The sequence below is a fragment of the Nicrophorus vespilloides genome, unplaced genomic scaffold, assembly GCF_001412225.1.
Source record: "Nicrophorus vespilloides isolate i.1.1-1 unplaced genomic scaffold, Nicve_v1.0, whole genome shotgun sequence".
In the NCBI taxonomy this organism is placed as follows: Eukaryota; Metazoa; Arthropoda; class Insecta; order Coleoptera; family Silphidae; genus Nicrophorus; species Nicrophorus vespilloides.
Window position 1 is genome coordinate 151,212 of NW_017097589.1, and position 19,012 is coordinate 170,223.

Below are 19,012 nucleotides of genomic sequence, written 5' to 3' on the forward strand. Positions count from 1 at the left end.
AATCAGTAATTCTGATATCCAATAATAAAACTGATATCATACATTTACAAGGAAACGAAAGCAAATGTGAATTCATTTGATAAAAAAATGCGCCAATGGCTTTATTTCATTGTATATTAAATATCGCTAGTGTCGACAGGAAAGTTATATATGAATCCTCACAATTGGGTCATCTTGACCCATAGGTAGTACTTGTGTTTTATTTATTTGATTGTAGTAGTTACGGGTTAGGTTCATTTAGAAATAGTCATTTTATAGGTTAGGTTACGGTAAGTTAAGATTTTTGGTTATATAATGATAGGTTAATACAACCTAACCTATCTTTATCTAATGAGAATTATTAAGAAATGTTACGTCAAATGAAGTTATATGGATTATCATAAAAAAAAGTCAAATGTAATTTATAATATAATACGTTTTTCATTAATTGAAGTATTAGAAGATATTTGAGTGTAAATAAACCTAATTAAAGTAGAATAGATGTGATTATTAAAAAAAACTAACAATTATATTTTATGGATTTGGTGGATGCGCCTGGTTTTATAGTTAGTAATGCTAAATATATAATTAGATTTGTTATGGATTAAATTAATTAATTTTAGCAATATACATAATTAGGAATATATGAATTTCTGCACGAAATAATAGTGTAATTAAAGCTTATGGTATTATATTATATATTATGACGTGTCATTTGAATGCAAGTGAGTTGCATAACTAATCTAGTTGAATGACATTTAATTAATGTACATGTCAATTGATAATTAACTGTAACTATTTGAGCGACATCTGTCGTCTAAATATAATAATTGAATTACGTACCGTTTCCTTTCAATATGAATTCAGTCCTCAAGAGGTTCATTTCTTGCGTATTTTTCAGTTCAAATTGCTTCAAGTATATATATATATATATCCATCAATTCTTCTTTTCTGGTCTGGCTTTGATCCGATATATCTTTCGGCACGAAGTCAGTGGTTTTGTACGTTTTGCCATTTGAGCTATACGACTTTTATCGGTGGGTTCAATGCAGTTCACTCCACGCTAGACAAGTCGATTTATGTATGGGTCAGATGCATAAGAGCTCGATGAAAACAGATTTGTCAGATTACAGATCTCTAATATATTTTTACATTTTTTACTTCTCCTTCATCTTTCCAGACGTAAGCTTTTCTTACAATTTCGACATTTGTCCATGACTCAAGTAATTGAATTAATGACGCAAGGGGGTGGATGTATTTACAAGTGTCTGTATCTTAGCAACTTAACTAACAACAAAATATGTATTCTAATTCAACTAATTGTCATGGGCCCCAAAAAGATTTCTGAACTCTCAAATCGCACTACGCGTCTTTTGTGAACTCTACAGAACTCAAAGTTATAACGGCTCCATCTGACAAAGAAAAGCAGCAGTTTGTTTAGAACTAAGATTCGATGACTTGTATACACATAAGCATAGTCTCCTGTATAAAGTATAGGTCGGATATATCCGCCGGTAGATCGAAAACAAAGTCGTAATTCAAAGGAATACATCTTTTTTATAATCACCAAAACATTATGTACGACACAGGGCGAAAATGGAACGGCTATCGGGTGTACTTTGCATATTTGACGTTATACGTCAAATCACCTTATAAACTGTCAAAGTTGTCAAAAGAAAGTTAATAGGTTATGTATTCTGTAGCACGAATGCGACAAGCTCGAATGTTAGATTATTTAGGTCGTTTGCGGTTTAAGAAAATGTGAAATGTGAAAGTCTTGAGGTAATTCCGGAGAGTCGAGCGTCGGTGGTGGTAAATATTGAATGCAGCTGCACGTATTTAAATCCTGTTTAGAGGGCGGTAAGTCCAAAGTTAATGGAAACGAATGGCGGAGCGTGCAGGGCCGCATCCATTCGGAATCAGGGCCGAAATTAAATAATAAAATTTAATTTCGTAGCTGTATTTGAGCATAATTACAATACGCCTTGCAGTTTAGGGAATTCGTCTATTTCACTTATCCTTAACATAACAATTGTTAATTACTGATGGATCGGCCAGTGAGCAGAGCTGTATTCCACCTGCTCAGGTGTGTTCGATCAATATTATTGTCTGCGAATGAGGTATCAACGCGTGAAGCAGCTCTCAGAGGAAACTGCTCGCCTCTATTTTTTTGTTATTAGAACATGGTTAATGTTGTAATCCGGCGGGATGCGAGGATCACAATAAAAGGCCTTTGCAAATTGCAAACTTTTAATCGCCAGAAATCTTTATTTATTGGCTTTTCGTTCGGTTTAATTAAAAACCTTGTTTAAACATTCGCGCCAATATTCTCGTAATACCCAGCAGTAAACTTTAAATGAAGATTTTTCGATCAATAAAGATTAAAAATAAGTTTTAAATGAAAAATTATTACGGATTATTAATAATATAATTATAATAATAATTACTTTTATTAAATTGAAATGAAAAAAAGTTTATTAATTTAACCGTAATTTAAGTATTTTACCTATCCAATAGATTATTTTTTATTTAACTTAAATTAACCTAACTTTAAATAAAATATCCTAACCTATAAATCGTTTTTCGGTTGTCACCTACATTTAAAAATTAGGAATACAAAAGTGTATCTAACGTAACTTCAATTATAATTTCTGACGAAAAACTGAAATTTAATTAATTAGACATTATACATTGTCCATAATGTAAGTCTAGAATTCTCTTTAAAATGATATAACCTAACCTATCTTAATATAATCATAACAGTTAAAAAAATGTGATTTCATTCTGATTTAATTTTGGAACTTCAGTGCAATGGACCTCAAAAATATGTCTAGGAAGGACCTACGATACTCTTAATGAGGCCCACCAACATTTGACATTCGTAATCAATTTATTTAATACATTTAGAAAAATCAATAAATTGAATTCATTTTCTTATAGATATAATATTAAAAAACACATTGATACAATAAGAAATGTAATAAATATATTCTAATTGGTTAAAACGTGACAACACTATATTTGAATAGTCTAATATTATTGTTCAAAAGCTTATTTGACAGCTTATAAATGAAATACCTTTAAATATGAAATAAATCTCAGTTGGCTAATCTTCTATCCATATTTGAAGACTTAAAATCGATAAATTGTTATATCTTTTAAGTAATTAATTGTTAGTTAATTACATAATAATTATTTTCTTTAAAAATAATGAAAATATTGGAAAATGTCTCTAGAATCATAAATTGATTTATTAATATTTGGGATGATTGAAATTTTTGATTGGCAGAATCATCAATTTACAAATTATTTAAATAAATAGAAAAAAAGAATAATACAATGTACACGACTGCAATACTTTAACGAGTTTTGGGCGACAGAAAAAGCAGGTAAATTGTAGGCAACTTTTCAATTTCAACGGTCCCTTGACAACAGTTTGTAGTTCTGCAGCACAGTAAATGTTTTTTTCTTTGTCTCGCGTGGAAGACAAGCGACAAAAGAAAAACAGTTGAAACCAGAAACAAAACGCTTTATGGGGCAATTGCATTGTCGGACACGAATTGCTGTATCCTTTTTCGGTATTTTAGAAGATGGAAACAAAAAGTTGAAGCTCCGAATGAGGGAGATTTCATCTATTGTTTGGATATGGAATGCACGATCGTTGTGAACTGAATGTGTACTTCATCCCAAGACCTTTGTGCATCCACGATTTCTTTGATTCTCTCAATTCCCAAAACCTCTATTACTTTATACATTACATCTACATAATCTCTGTAGATTTCATCAAAAAATACATTTTTATCAATATTTTATTCTTAGATTACATTTACAATTATAATATTAAATACTTATTTCATGAAATACTTAAAAAAATATCTAATTTATAAACATTGAATAATATTTAAGAAATTAATTAATTTCAAATCCAGAAAGTAACTAAAAGTGTTTATGAAATTGTCAAATTTAATTAAAAATAATTAAAACATAAAAAGATAAAATACATTCTTCATCTTTAACTTAGTCTAAATTAGTTGTATAGAAACATACATAAATAAAATATTTAAAATTAGCACAAACAGTAACAATTGTTTCACTGAGTTAAGATATGAAATTTTCAGCAATTATTATAGACAATTGTGGCAGAATATAATAATTTCGTTTTTGAAGATAAAATTGGGGAATGAATCAACGGTATAGAAACGTGATCAAAATTGGCAATTGGTAATTGCGTTCGGTCCGATAATTTAGAAGGAAATTTTCAATGGCTCCATTGATTTTTAACACCGGAACCTGGAAATATCTCCTCCGCCAATCGGACAAGATTCAAACTTTCAGCGCGCACGAGACTCGCATAATCAAACGAAAGGATAATAGACTCTAATAATGGATTACCATTCATTTATATTGAGCTCGAGAGATAGAATATTGGAATATAATGGATTACTACAAGATGGTGGCAGAAACGTGATTTAAATTTCTTGTATCTATGAAACGTCCATTTTTTTATTGTTGTTTTTGATATGAATATTTTAATTAATAAATTTTTAATAATTTATAATCAAATATATTTAGTGTTTGAAATACTGCTCACTGACAGTTAATTTGTTCTGTCAATTGTATATCAAACAATAATGTCAACTGACAAGAGAAATGTCAAATTTTATACAAAAATTGGCGAAATATAAGATAGTTATGGGCATAGTTTTTTAAACCAAAATCAAAATTTCTATACTATAGTTTTAAAATCTGCATTGGCCTGCGTTTTCACATCATAGAACAGTGATGAAAATGGTGGTGGTTATTCAATACGAAAGAAGAATTACAAGAAAAGTTGTTAGTCAGTTCTGTTAATGAAATGCATATATTCAGAATGTGTATTCTAAGTATTGATCTCAAAATTTTGTTAAAGTTGGTTATATGTTTAGGAGAAGTGGGACAAATACAAACTTATACGCCGTATCAGGAACAGAAACTCCATTAGTTCACGTCACATGCAACTGGAAAATGCACTTTGATAACTTCTAAAGATCGCAGTAACAGAAGGATTCGATATTTTGGACCGGACGCGATTGTATTTACACGATTGATTCGCGTTTTCAGCGTTGACCATTTGCCCCGCGCAGAAAACGAGATTATCTCAAATGCTGTTCGCATTGGTAGTTGCGTAATAATTGGTTTATTACGGGCGCAATTAGACCGGCTGAATGCTTATCTTGTTATCCCTCATTGTATTGCAAATTCCACTTTGCGCCACGTCGACGTGCAACAATGCACATGCCGTATTGGTCGTGACATTTATGACGGATCTGTCAAACCGTGCGCGTTGTTATTCTCACCACAAATTCATGTATAAATGTGTATATTTAACGGAGTTTCTCGGACGCCACGCGAGTAACGATGTTTTGAAATGTCGAATGAGTAACGGAGGATTAATTAATACTAATTATTATTATCTACAGAAAGAGTATACAATTTACGAAATGATTCCCATATTCAATCATTGCACTTAATAAAATTACGTTACATAAAATATATTAAAAAAAATCCATCATCTTGATAGATTTTCTCCCTTCTATTCAATCTTTTCAATATGAATCTTATCACCAAATAAGACCTGAAAGGAAAAAACAAAATGGGAAAAAATTCCTCAAAGTAAATGAAAACAAAATATCTCTCTATTAATCAAGTATTGAAATGTAAGCACTGCTTTCATATCTATTTTAATCTTATTTGGATGGAAAGTTTAACTGAAAATTTAATTGCCATAAGTGAGATTTTTATATGTATCGATATAACTATGAAGTAAGGTCGTAGTTTAATCAAATATTGAACGCTTCGAAATCTGTCTTAGGGTAAGCGGCTTTGGGCAGAAATCCAATTTGGTCTTTGGTACAGCGCGAGGTATTTTAATGTTCGGATTATGTAACTATGAAATGGTTCGAGGGGAAGTTCGCCTTCGATGTTTCGCTACCGCCTAGCGTAATTGCAGGAGGAAAACAGTAATTTGGATAATTTGGATGAGTCGCGAGTTTTCTTTGTTGCTCCTGGCAGCACTCGGTGAAGACAGGTGGATGTTAACACTTGAGGTACGTAGGAAAACGAGAACTACTCGGAGCCACAGGAAAATCCCAAAGTGTGGCCAACAACCTTATTTTTCTTCTCCTCATTCAACTACACAATATACCCTTTATTTCTACTGACATTATATGCGAAGTACTTACGTACTATGTCTATCTTATAACCAGCACTCGCCTCTTCTTACATAACTTTACCCGTTTTCTATTATAAACTAAAGCAGTCTGCTACATTCCACCGTTAAACTTCCTTACAAATTTACGTACTTTCCTCTCGACGAAAGCGTGATTAATTGATGCCAAGAACACTTTGTATACGCGATTACAATTTGATACAAATAGTTTAACGATCATAATTTCAAAGAATCACCACAAATAATATAAAAGTGAAATAAATTTAAATGTGAAATTTTACAAATTGTAGTTAATATATCACAAAATTCTAAATCCTCGGTCTCAAATATGAGTGCGATTAGCACTTGCATAATAGATAAGAAAATGAAGGCGACTTTATATGGCTAAGAAAACACGACACATCTACGCCTCATTTGGTCACGAAATATTTTATTGTTATTAAACTATTATTAGTTTTGTTTAATTTTTAGTTGAAACGAAGATAATCTTCGAACAACTGCATTTCAGTTGAACATCTGAATTAACATTTGCGTTTTCAATGAACACCTGCGTGAACACCTGTTTTGGGCGTTTTGCTTCAAATATATTGAAAAACAAAACTATTTTTAAATATAAAATTTTATTTTTTATATACCAAAAGTATAAATTTTAATATATTTTTGTAATTATATATACATATATATTTTACAAATTGCAATAATATTAAGATATTTATTACATGTCTTATTATAAATCTAAGCTTTAATTATAGAAAAAAAAAACATGTGAGAGATTATAGGATTATTTCGGTTGCGATTTAAATGGGATTAGAATGGGGGATATTGTGTAATCGTTATCTGTGATCTAGCAAGAAGCAAGAAACGCCGGTATCGCCTTTCTGAAAATGAGTTTCGTTAGTGGCTAAAAAGCAACTTTTCTAACTCACATAAATTCCGAGGTAGAGCATATATCATCGGGATTAAATCGAAACGCCAAAGAAGTTTCGTGTGTGTTCACGCTTAATGTTAGAAACCTTCGAAAGTTATGATTATTATATCATTAGAGAGATATTGCGAGAGGAACAATCGTTAAAGCTGGAAACTGTCCGCAGTTTTCGAATCGAATTTTAATAACGCAGTTCTCGATCGGTGAATAGAATTTAATTAAAATTGTTTCCTTTATACGTTTAAAATCTTTAGCATTAACAAAAGCGATCAGTTCGTATTTGTATCTTCATTTTTTTTACAATTTTTCATTTTCATCGGTTATTGACGTTCCTTCTAAATCAGTTCTCGTATAAACAATGCCCTACGCTCCGTCGGTTGCATGAATGACAGTGTTTTGCAGCAAATGGGTCAACTCGTACACGTGTGTATCGTCCTTTGCATTTCCTTTATTTATTCACTGAATGGAAATGTCATCGTTCTGCAGTTTAATAAACTCTGTACGAGAGAGAATGGACGTTTGTATTTGGCGCGGAAATTGGCCGAGAAGAACGGATGCGTTTAAAGGAGTGAGTATTAAAGGTGATGGCTCGACGGAGGAGAAGACATGCAGGTCATACATTGGAAATGATATTGATCACCTCTGCTTCGGAGGGTCTCTGAAGAAGCCGTAAAAAGTTCGCGTGTAAAGTGGACAGGCCACTCGATACACCCATTGTCTGGGCTGGAAAAGAGGGATACAAAAAAGGAACAAAGAAAGAGAACTTTGATGCGAGGATGAGAAATCCTCGAACGGCAAAAGACGTAAATTGAAAACCTAACAATTAACAATTTCAAAGCTTACATTTTATTTTATTATTTTTCCTGTTTAAGACTGCAGCAATTAGCGAGATTAAACTTTTACGCGAAACGTTGTTTGCAACTTTAAAAACTGTATTAAACTACAAACATAATTTAATTGGGATTAAAAAACTTCTATTCAAGATTCTTAAAGTAAGTAAATAATAAAAGGTGATTTCATCAGGATTTATTTATCTTATTTCGTACTTTTCATTGTTATAGATTTGGAAAGTTGGCAAATAATACATTTGTGCATACAATTTCCTGTTTAAAGGATATGACATATATCCGCCGTTCGTCCGCAAAAGAGTTAATTACTTAAAAGTGGTTCGTACCAAAATTGAAATATTGATTTATATTTCCATTAAAAATTTGTAGAGTAATATCTCATATAGTGCGGATTCAATATAATACGGATTTACTGTTGGTAAATTAATTACTTAAAGTAAAATAATATCTGATAATATAAATTAATAATTTGCAATTTTGTGAAAACAAAGGCTTACATATATTTAATTAATGTTACTTTAATACGAAAGCAGCTGGAAAAAACGAGTAAATAATCAAGCGTGGACTTAATGAAACTAATTAGTTAATTAATAAAGTTTATTGGATTTAGAAAGGAATGTGTTGAGAATTCTCGTATCGTTTCGAACTCCATTAGCGTTATTAGCCACATCGTCTAACCCTTTCTCGTCGCCATCTATTGGTAACGAAAGAAACTAATTAGTTTGTTTCCGATTATTTTGCGTTCTGATCACGTTGTGCGATGTTTCCTGTATTTGCTTTTGCGTAGATATATTGATTTTGATAAATTTGCTGAGAAGTGAGTGTGTGTTTGCAATTTTCTTACCCGCGCTCCCAAATTGAATTTACACCCAATTAGTGCGGTAATGGGAAGTAATGGTCTCACAGCAATAGTTGAACAAACAATATTAATGGGTTATATAACTCATCTCAGTCGCGCCATCTCGCCACAGCACCACGCATTAAAATTACCGAATTGTGCTATAATTACGTTGTTTCTCTTCGAAATCTATCGATTTGTAAATATAAAAGAAGCAGAAACTGTGTTTGCTTAGGACAACCTTTTTGCTGAAATCAAGTGAATTGAGATATTGTCTCAAGCTTCAACTTTTTTTCTTATATAAGATTCAATTTTCCGAATGCTGTAATGCACTTACATACACACACTTTTGTATAAGTAGTATTATTATGGTTAAAGAATATGACGGATATATCCGCCGTTCGTCCACGAAGATTTAATTTATTTCGATCTTATATATGTTACTGCAGAAAGTATTATTTGCTTTCTTGTGATTAGAAATCAAGAAACTTTGAATTATAATAGTGAAACGTGTTTAAAGTACCAACTGCAGCTGTAGATGGCAGCACAATTTTGATGTGTCAAGTCTTATAAACAAATTTTGTTTTTTTAGATTTGATTTGCTTATTTTTGTGTTACTTTTAAATGAGTTTGAATCGTTTATTTAATCGTATAAATGCGGTAAAAGTTTCGAAATTGCGTTTGACGCAATTTAATAGTTTGAATGGTTGCAGACAGAACGTTGTAATTTATGCATAACGGGAGGCCGTGTTTACAAAAGGGCGATGTTAAAAAGCGGCGTAATTAGTGTGAAAACCGGAAACTTGCAAATTAAAGCTTTCGTGTGTCAGTGCGGTAGATAAAATGTTTCGACTCGCTTAGCGAAATAATTAACCAGCAAGAAGTTAATTTACGAACTTTCCGACCGTAGCAGGAGGAGAAAATGGAATTGAGGGTGGTGGATGAAGATGAGGGTAGAGGGTGGTACCTGCCGTGCATACACCATTGGTATTCAAGGAACGTAAAGAGCTACGACCCAAAACCGACCCATCGGTGAGGGTTCGTTCGCAAAAGGATGAGGGACTCACCGGAACTCCACGAATCCCTGGTGCAGGAGTAGAGCCATGAAGTCGCCCGCCATGTCGTCTCGTTCTCCGGTAAGGAAGAAAATGCCGTCGTAAGCTTCCGGTCGCAGTTCGAGCGTCACCTGGACGTGCTTGTAGGCACCTCTCAGTGCTGGGAATGCCAACCAGCTCGACCCCGTGAACCTTGGCGAACGGATCTCCATTTCTGGAATTAAAACCGAATTAATAATAAACTACCCTTCATAATATTAAATAACTAACTTATGAATATCTCAATAGACAAGCAATTTAGTCAAGTAGAGGTATTTCATAAATTAACAACATTATTATAATAACAAAAGATGTATATGAAAACTGGTTGTTTGTGAAATGTACATTGCTGTAGTTTCATCTAATCAACGCTTGATAAAGCAGTGTTTCTAAATTTTAGAGATTTTTTAGAAAACTATAATAGCTGCATATGAAATTTGGATATTTGGGGAATATTCATACATTGCTGTGGTTTCATCTAATTAACGATTGATAAAGCAGTGTTTCCACATTTTAGAGATTTTGTCGGAAACTATAACAGACTGAATGAATCCAAAAGATGCATATGAAAACTGGAATTTAGCTAATAGTATTCTCACATTACTGTGGTTTTTACATTTTATTGATTTGCTCGGAAATTCTTCACATTATTATAATGAAAGACCAAAATCTTAAGAATTTTCTTTAATCATTCTGCGTCCTGAAGTATTCGTATAATTATATGAATAAATAAAATGAAAAGAATTGTGACGTTTTTCTTTTATAATTCTGTCATTATTAGAGAACGATCTAGTTAGATTGCGTAAATAAAATAACCAAATAACCAAATTACAAAATGCGTACTTTCCAATTGAAACAATATTGTGATTCCATCAAACAGTGAAAACGCAATACAAAGAACTCAATTTAATTGATCCAGAAACATGAGCGGAGCGACGGTAATTTGTGTAAAGCAGGTCCGTTTTATTCACCTATCCGTCGAATGAATCACGCTTATCCTCTGAAAAGCAAATATTTGTCACACCTAATTTACCTAATTGCGCTGGTGGCACAAACCAATTTCTGCAATAGTTTGCAGTGTTTCAGAGCACAAATCTACCGCATTTTCAACTGAACCTATTTCCAACAAAAACTACGACGTGTCTTTGTAGATTTAGTTTACAAACGTTTCTGCTAAATATTGACTAATATGCTATGAGAGTTAAACATTAGAGAAATGTTGTATTTCATATTAATAACTAACACTGTTTGAAAGGCCACGTCTAACTATGTTTGAGGGGACTTCGAGTAACACTGTTTGAGGCCCTCAACTAACACTGTTTGAAATACTTCGACTGATCATGTTTGGGGCCCACATCTAACACTATTTGGGGGACCTCGACTACTACTATTTAAGCCCTGTTTAGGACCCTCGACTATTACAGTTGGGATGCCCTGAACATAATTATAGAATCATAAAGAAATAAATAATTAACTGCTGTTCATCATAGGTTATTCCATATAATTGGATACAATTGAAGTGTATTGTTATTAGTGAAATTGTCGAATCATTGCATTAGTTTATTACGCTAATAATTATAATGGGAGAGTGTATAATATGCTTTACGTAATTTAATGCAAATTTGATGGTCGTATTAAAAGCAATTTGGTTGGATGAGCGAAGATTTATTGAGCTAATGCAAACTAACATTTATAAACAAAATTTATTACATAGTGTAGTAGATAATTATAACCTAAAATTAGTAGTTTCATAAAAGTTAGATTCATGTTGATAGAACTTGAAATATACAACTTTAATTAGGAATTTGATGATTATGAAATCTAAGATTTTGGATGATAATAGCAAACACAATTTCTTGTATCAACGAATGGAAAGAAAAGATGTAAAGTTTTGCTATTTTCACAATTGCTGTCGCATGACCAAACTCTATCCATTATCTTGCCGTGCATTTCCTAATCCAGGATCTAAATGCTACATACCTACAAGCAGCAAATGCGATGCATCAGATGATAGCATTAACGAGCACCGACTATGATTTTCCCGCACTCGAAATAACCGATTCGTATCTCATTCATATCGCAACGTTTACTACACGATTTAACTAATTTATTAAAACGTAAATTTTGTTCTATTTACATAAAGTTTGAATTCCGTTTGAAATTCCAAAGAAAACCGACGGTCATCTATACTAATTGTACCAAATCTGGGTCAAAATGACAACTAAAAAAGTTTATTTATTTCTTCAAATTAACATTAATTACATCAAATTTAAATAGAATTACTATAGAGCTATAAGTACAGTCTTATCTGTATCACCAAAGTAAACAGTTTCTATCATGCACGTGTATAATTGAGCTAATTTATTTCATAAAACGTAAATGAACTTTATTTACATCGACTGTTTGATATTAAGAGAATAAATATGGACAATTTTCCATCGGTCAAATTGACTGGTAAGCATATTTTTTCTTTGAAAATATTTTCTTTGAACCAAAGTTCAGTACTATTGGTATTAATATAGGAAAGTTAAAATATATGGGAATGAAGCTTTTGTTGATTTGCATTCGACGTGATTTAACATAAAAAAATAATATGCGAAATGTTTGATTGCCCATGTTGATGATGAAACTGAAATCTGTTTAAAACATGAATGCGCACTGCAGCATGCAAAGTTATGAATGTTTCAGTGTACGCTATTATACACAGTCTATGGTCGTTCATTTTTTTTAACTAACCCCATATTCAACCCTATATTTTTTTTCGGATTAATTGAAATTTTCGTTTACTGATCCACATTCTATCACAGCGACAACAAAAACATGGTCATCAAAGCAACAAAACAATTCATGTTTTTGTTTGCAATATTACAAAAAGAACAAAATGGAAACATCGACGATCAACTTTGATTCAGGAAAATTTGTTTTTGCCAATTTCATATTTTTTAAATGTGAAAGCTTGTGAATTAGGTGTAGCGAGTGAATGTAGTCATTTAGCATTATTTATTGCGTAAGATGTAATTATGAAATTCCTAACGGCAGAGGTGAGGGCGTGCTTTTCGGAATCCGGTGTTGGAATTTAAATCCGCGGCATCCACTAAATTTCCTCGGTCACGCCCAAAACTTTAATTAAACTGCATTTCATCGGGTTCTGCAACTTCTATTTATTTGTTTTAATTTTTTTTTTTGCATTCATATATTTCCTTAGCAAATTAATGCTTCTACCCTGGTCACAATTATCAGATGTTAACTACTTTTTAACATCATTAACAATATTTCTTATTGAATTATGATTCTTTTTATACATTTTTCTGAAATAATATTATAGGCAATAGGTTTCACTTAATTACTGAAAAACTAAGTAATTTATAAGTTATGTTTAAAATTACTGTTAAAGAAGAAACTAAAGAGAAAATACTGAACTAGTAATTACTTTCTTGGTATTCACGATTTTTGCGTAGTAAGCTTTAAAGTTTGAAGAAATTAATTTTGGTTGTGTCTTCACGTTTTATTTAAATGCTGGAAAACTAAGAAATTTAAATGATATATTAAATATGATTATTAAAAATGAAACTATAGAGAATATAATTAGTTATTAGTTATTTTCGTAGTATTAACAATTTTTGCGCTAGTTTACAAAATTAATAGTAGAAAAGATATTGAATATGTATGGCAAAATTTTCAATATTGCTATGAATATGTGCTTAACCTCATTAGGTATTAAAATGAGCTTAAGCTAAGAAGAAAAGAAAATTGAAAAAAAATGAATTGTCAACTGTCAATTCGATTATGACTAAATGATTACTGTTTAGAGATAACCGATAACTGTTATATTTCAAGTTTCTGTTGATTACTGAAGTTTAACAAGCGTTTTGAAAGTAATTTCCTCCGTCGAGCGACAAATTCTTGTACACATCGGTTATGGTTATCGATTCGTGCGGCTGAAGGGAAGTTGTTTAGCGTTTAAGCGATGAAATATTGAAAAACACAGTCAATTACATTTCCATTTCGTCTATGAATGCCAATCCGGGTACTCGGTCTGCCGTAATGAATGGTGCAGTCAACAGCACGGAAACAAAGTACGAGCGTGTTCAGTTCGTCCCTTCTCAACAAAACCACCCTTCGTGCCCGTCCACCCTCATCACTTCATCACCTCCAGCAAAATTTTACTTTAAAAATTACACGCAAACCACTCCGGAAAGTCAACAGACATTAACGACTTTTTTTTTGCATTCTTTACTTTTATCGTTTCTCCTTCGGTATTCATCCACTTGTCAGGAAGATAACTCGAGAGAGTTTAATTTCGACTAAATATGTATTATAATGGTATTAGATCAATGATAATAATGCCTACACATAAATAGCGCCATCTGTGTTTAAATTTAATACTAACAATACTTTGACGTTTCTCATCCATTACCAACTTTATTTTGTTTAAAAACTGAAAGGTTGTTGATTCGATTCCCAAAAACCCGAAATGTGGTAGAAATAGGACCGAAGAGATTTATATCAATAATAAGTTGATATAAATTGAAAAAATAAAAGAAACTGTACATGATACAAATGTATAAGGTTTGGATTACCACAATAATAACAAATTCTTACTTGTCGTCTTTAATATTTCCATGAAACTAATTCTACTTCTAGCCTAGTCTAGTCATAATTTTGATAGCATCAATTGATAAACTCTCTGTATATTTATTTATAAGTCATACCTCGATTAACGAATAGAGTACGTTCCACAAAATTACCTTGATAGATTAACTTATTTTCGTTTTCAGAGGTAAAAATATGGGGCTACGTTCCTCCATAAAGAAAAGAAAACCATTTTTTTCGATTTTATTAATAAGTGAAATCACATTTTTCATCACTTGCTGTATTACACACTTAACACTTACAAATATTTTTTTCATTACAAAAAAAATCTAGTACGATTTCTGCTCATATTTTGAATAATTGAGCTTGAAATAGCAGACTTATTTGCAAACTAATTTGTTTTTAATTATTGTTTTAATTAAACAAATCTGATCTTTAATCGAAACTAGTTACATTATTTAGAATTAATTGGTAAAATGTATGACTAATTTGCATTTAGGTGAATTCGCACGAGGTTTTGTATCTAGATCATATTACTACCGTATTCGTCTTGAAATAATTGCAGTTTCACTTTGAGTCTCTCCTGAGAATCGGTCATCAATCTCCATAATATATTCAAGGAATAGCAAACTGTGTTATGCAAAATTAACACGAAACCGAATTGCGCTTTGTAGATGTCCATCATCATCTGCTCCATACATTCATAAATGAGTCAGTATATTTTCAATAAAAATATTACTATTTTATTTCATCGATGTTTGACATGTTTAACACGGTTTTTCATTTATTAAACAAAAACATTATTTTTGATGGATCCATGGTTTTATTTACAGTTTCAATCATGAAATATCATATGAATTAAATAAATTGTAAAATTAATTTAATTTTTGTTAAAAAAAAAATTTTGTACAATAATAATTTGTACATAAAATAAAAATAATATTTTTCCAAAAAAAAAAATCTTAATTTAATGTATTCATATGTCAATATATCGCTCCCAATAACTCGTTAAGGTTAAAGAAGTGTAGGTCATGATCCAGCGTGGATTAGAAACAGGAAAAGCACCTGGTTTCGATTTAATTACCACTGAGGTACTGAGGCAGCTGTCCAACACTGAGTCTTAGGGTACTGGCTATGACCGGACGAGTGAAAGGTTGCCCAGATCATACTGAATCCTAAACCTGAAAAACCAGCTGATATGCCTGCCACCTACAGACCCATCAGTCTCCTGTCGATTATGTTGAAACTTTTTGAAAAACTGCTGCTACGTAGACTGAGGCCCTGGCTGATGGAAAATAACATCATTCTGGATCACCAGTTTGGTTTTCGCGAGCAGCTTGGTACCGTTGAGCAGATACACAGTACTACCCTGTGATTAGAAGCTTGGAGGAGAAAAACTATTGCTCCGCCGCTATTCTTGACATCTCCCAGGCCTTGGACAACTGCTCCAATCAAACTTGAATAACATCCAAGCTTGGCTCAAGAAATAGAAGATTAAAGCCAACGAGAGCAAGTCTGTGCATGTGACATTTACAATGCGCCGACAGACGTGCCCAACGGTTGCTCTCAACAACAACCCCCTACCCAAGTACTTGGGTATGCGTCTGGACCGTCGTCTCACCTGGAGGAACCACATAAAGGCTAAAAGTAAACAACTGGCACTTCAGGTTGGAAAATTGTACTGGTTACTTTGTATAAATTTAGACATCTCAATTGAAAACAAGATACTGATATATAAAGATATAATAAAACCCATTTGAACATACGGCATTCAATTATTGGGGTCTGCATGTAACACTACAATCGATGTGATCCAGAGGTTCCAATCAAAGAACGATATCCATTTCTTCACCGACATCAAACTAGCGAAGGAAGAGATAAGTAAACTCAGCGTTAATTACAAACACCGGTTGGATATATTCACCCAAACCCTTGCTTGCTGTGGAGCTGACTACCACAGAGAACCATCGCCAAAGATTGAAGCGTTTTCAAGACCTACCAAATCGTTTTTAGAATAAGTAGTTCGTGAGTGCGTGTCTTGATTGTGCGTGTGCTTTTAAAGTGATTATGTTAAGGTTGCTTAAATAAAGTAGGCCGGAAAATAAAGAGAAAAAAATAAATATGTCAAGGATAAAAGTAGAAGGAATAAAGTTAATATACTTTTTATGTTGAAAGTTAATTATTTTGAGAAATAGCTAATTCCTATATTAACTTTTTAAATAACAGCTTTTTTCTTTAAATAAGTGCAGAGAAATACAATATTCTACAATGATCAAAATTGTTGTTTAAATCCATTTTTTTTGAATAATCGAATTTGCAAAGTTTCATATCGACCAATTACCTCTTATATTAAACTTCTTATATAGTAGATCTCTTTTAAATGAGTGCAGAAACATTTGCTTAGTTGAACTTTTATTTAGTTGAAGAATGTGCGATTATTGCAGACAAAAAAAATATGGCACAACGATCGAAATCGTTGTTTAAATCCAATTTTTTCGCCTCACGTCGAATTTGCATTGTCTCGGCTCGACGTGGAAGGAAGGAATTCCACTTATTCAGATTGGCGTTTCCTTCTGTTATTTTCTTTACGTCCTTGTCGAACATCCAGTCTCTTATCTCGGATGTATTGGAAAATAAGAACTTCTTTCCACTCGCATTGCATTAATATAATTTGAAAACTTCCCAATGTTCATCAAACAAACTCACCTTATTGTTCAAACATTCACAATTTGCAAATACAAAAACCTAGTGATTATAAAATTTAAGACTTTTTGTTATTTTACTTAAATTATATGTTAATTTCAAAATAGTGCTAAAATTTACAAAATTTCCGTTATTTTTGTTTTAATTCAATTCTTTAGTTTGTATTGAAATAAACTAAGTTTGTATAATATAATTATATATAACAGTTTAGTCGCTATGCACGCCACTGATTTTGAGTGAGTAAAACGTCAAATATCTTACGTCAATTACAAACTTTAAAGGTCAATACTTTTCTTACACATTTTTTAATCATTCTTGAAGCAATTTAGAATAATATTGTGACATAATTTATGCATACTTTACAATTAAAATAGCGAGTTTAAGCGTTTAGAGTTTGTAATTAACGTAAGATATTTGACGTTTTACTCAGTCCATAGCCGTCCACGAAAAAAATTGTATGTTAATGTAGATCGTGTCAATTTGGGATATACAAGGTCTGGATATGAGAACAGATACTTTTTTGATCAGAGTTATGATATTATATCATTTCTTAATTCTTTAACATGTTAAGGACGACGCAAATCGGTTTTCCTGCTGTGAGAAATTTTTTCGTGGACGCCTATGGCTGAGTGTAAAGTCAAATATCTTACGTCAAATACAAACATAAACTTTTCTTATACATTTTTGAATATTTTTAAACAGTTTATAACAATTGTGAGAAATGTTTCTCGTAATTTATTTTGTAAACTATTCATAAATTATTTCACAATATCACGTATTATTCTAAATTGCTTCAAGAATGATTAAATATGTATAAGAAATGTATTGGCCTTTAAACTTTGCAATTGAAAATCAGTCAAAATCAGTGTCTTGCAGAGCGACAAATCTATTATACAAAATAAATGACTCTCCGGTCATACCGTCGTCAACGTCTTAATATGTAACAGCAAATTCGTCATGCGCAAAAGTCATATTTGGAACGGCAACCCAATATACATGTCAATTTAAGATAGTTCAGATTTCTTGCCTTTAATTCGTTATAAAAAAGTAAAATATGTTGAATATGTTTGATTTTGCACTCCATTAAAATTGAGTTTAAATTAATAGTTGCGAACAAAATTAGTCCTTTTGAAGCCAGGAAACTTGAAGTGTCAATTAACAAAAGGAAAAATCATAAGATTGACAGAAATCCTTAAAAAAAAACATAACACTATCTATTTGTGAAAACCGAAATTTAACAATTTATAAATTTGATAAATTCTATTTAATGTATCACAATTTGGGGTTTAAGAAGACGTATGCATCTTATACTTAGGGAAATACGGTTCATTTTTATATACAGAGTTCGTTTTTTCTTATGAAGTAGATTGCAGTCTGTGTGCGAGTTTCCATCTAAAAAATATAGCAATTCCTGCGACGTGCGAAAATCGATTCAGCAGAAATAGTTTGTATTCATGGAATTCCTTACACATCGCGTGTACAATTTTTTTTTCCCCATTTCTTCGTGCTTTCTTTGCGGTGGAATTCGAGGCATAAATCAGGCGGCTTTAAGTATATTTCCAGTATCCAATTGACTTGTGGAAATATGTAGGTTGTGTGTGGTAGAAGCGTGCAGAATTTGTGCTTTAATGGAAAATCAATATTTCACTTTATTTTTGCCATTGCTTCGGTTTGAGAACTTACTACACCAAATTTTTTTTTATACACAAAACTTTTCTGGGACGATAATTTCGTTTAAAGGTAATAGAAATTGTTTCCCGAAGAGCGAAGAAATCGATGCTGCACGATAAGTGAATACGTTGGAAAGTGTTGTCGTAACGTATT

At 32.0% G+C, this 19,012-nt stretch overlaps 1 protein-coding gene across 1 annotated transcript in view; it reads right to left on the reverse strand.

Annotated features, from left to right (window-relative positions):
* The window catches only part of LOC108560480 (pikachurin), a 108,489-nt gene that overhangs the window by 9,615 nt on the left and 79,862 nt on the right, over positions 1-19,012 (reverse strand). The window contains exon 4 of the mRNA XM_017918044.1: positions 9,866-10,067. Within this exon, the coding sequence (XP_017773533.1) occupies positions 9,866-10,067 (202 nt within the window). The remainder of the gene's footprint in view (positions 1-9,865; positions 10,068-19,012) is intronic.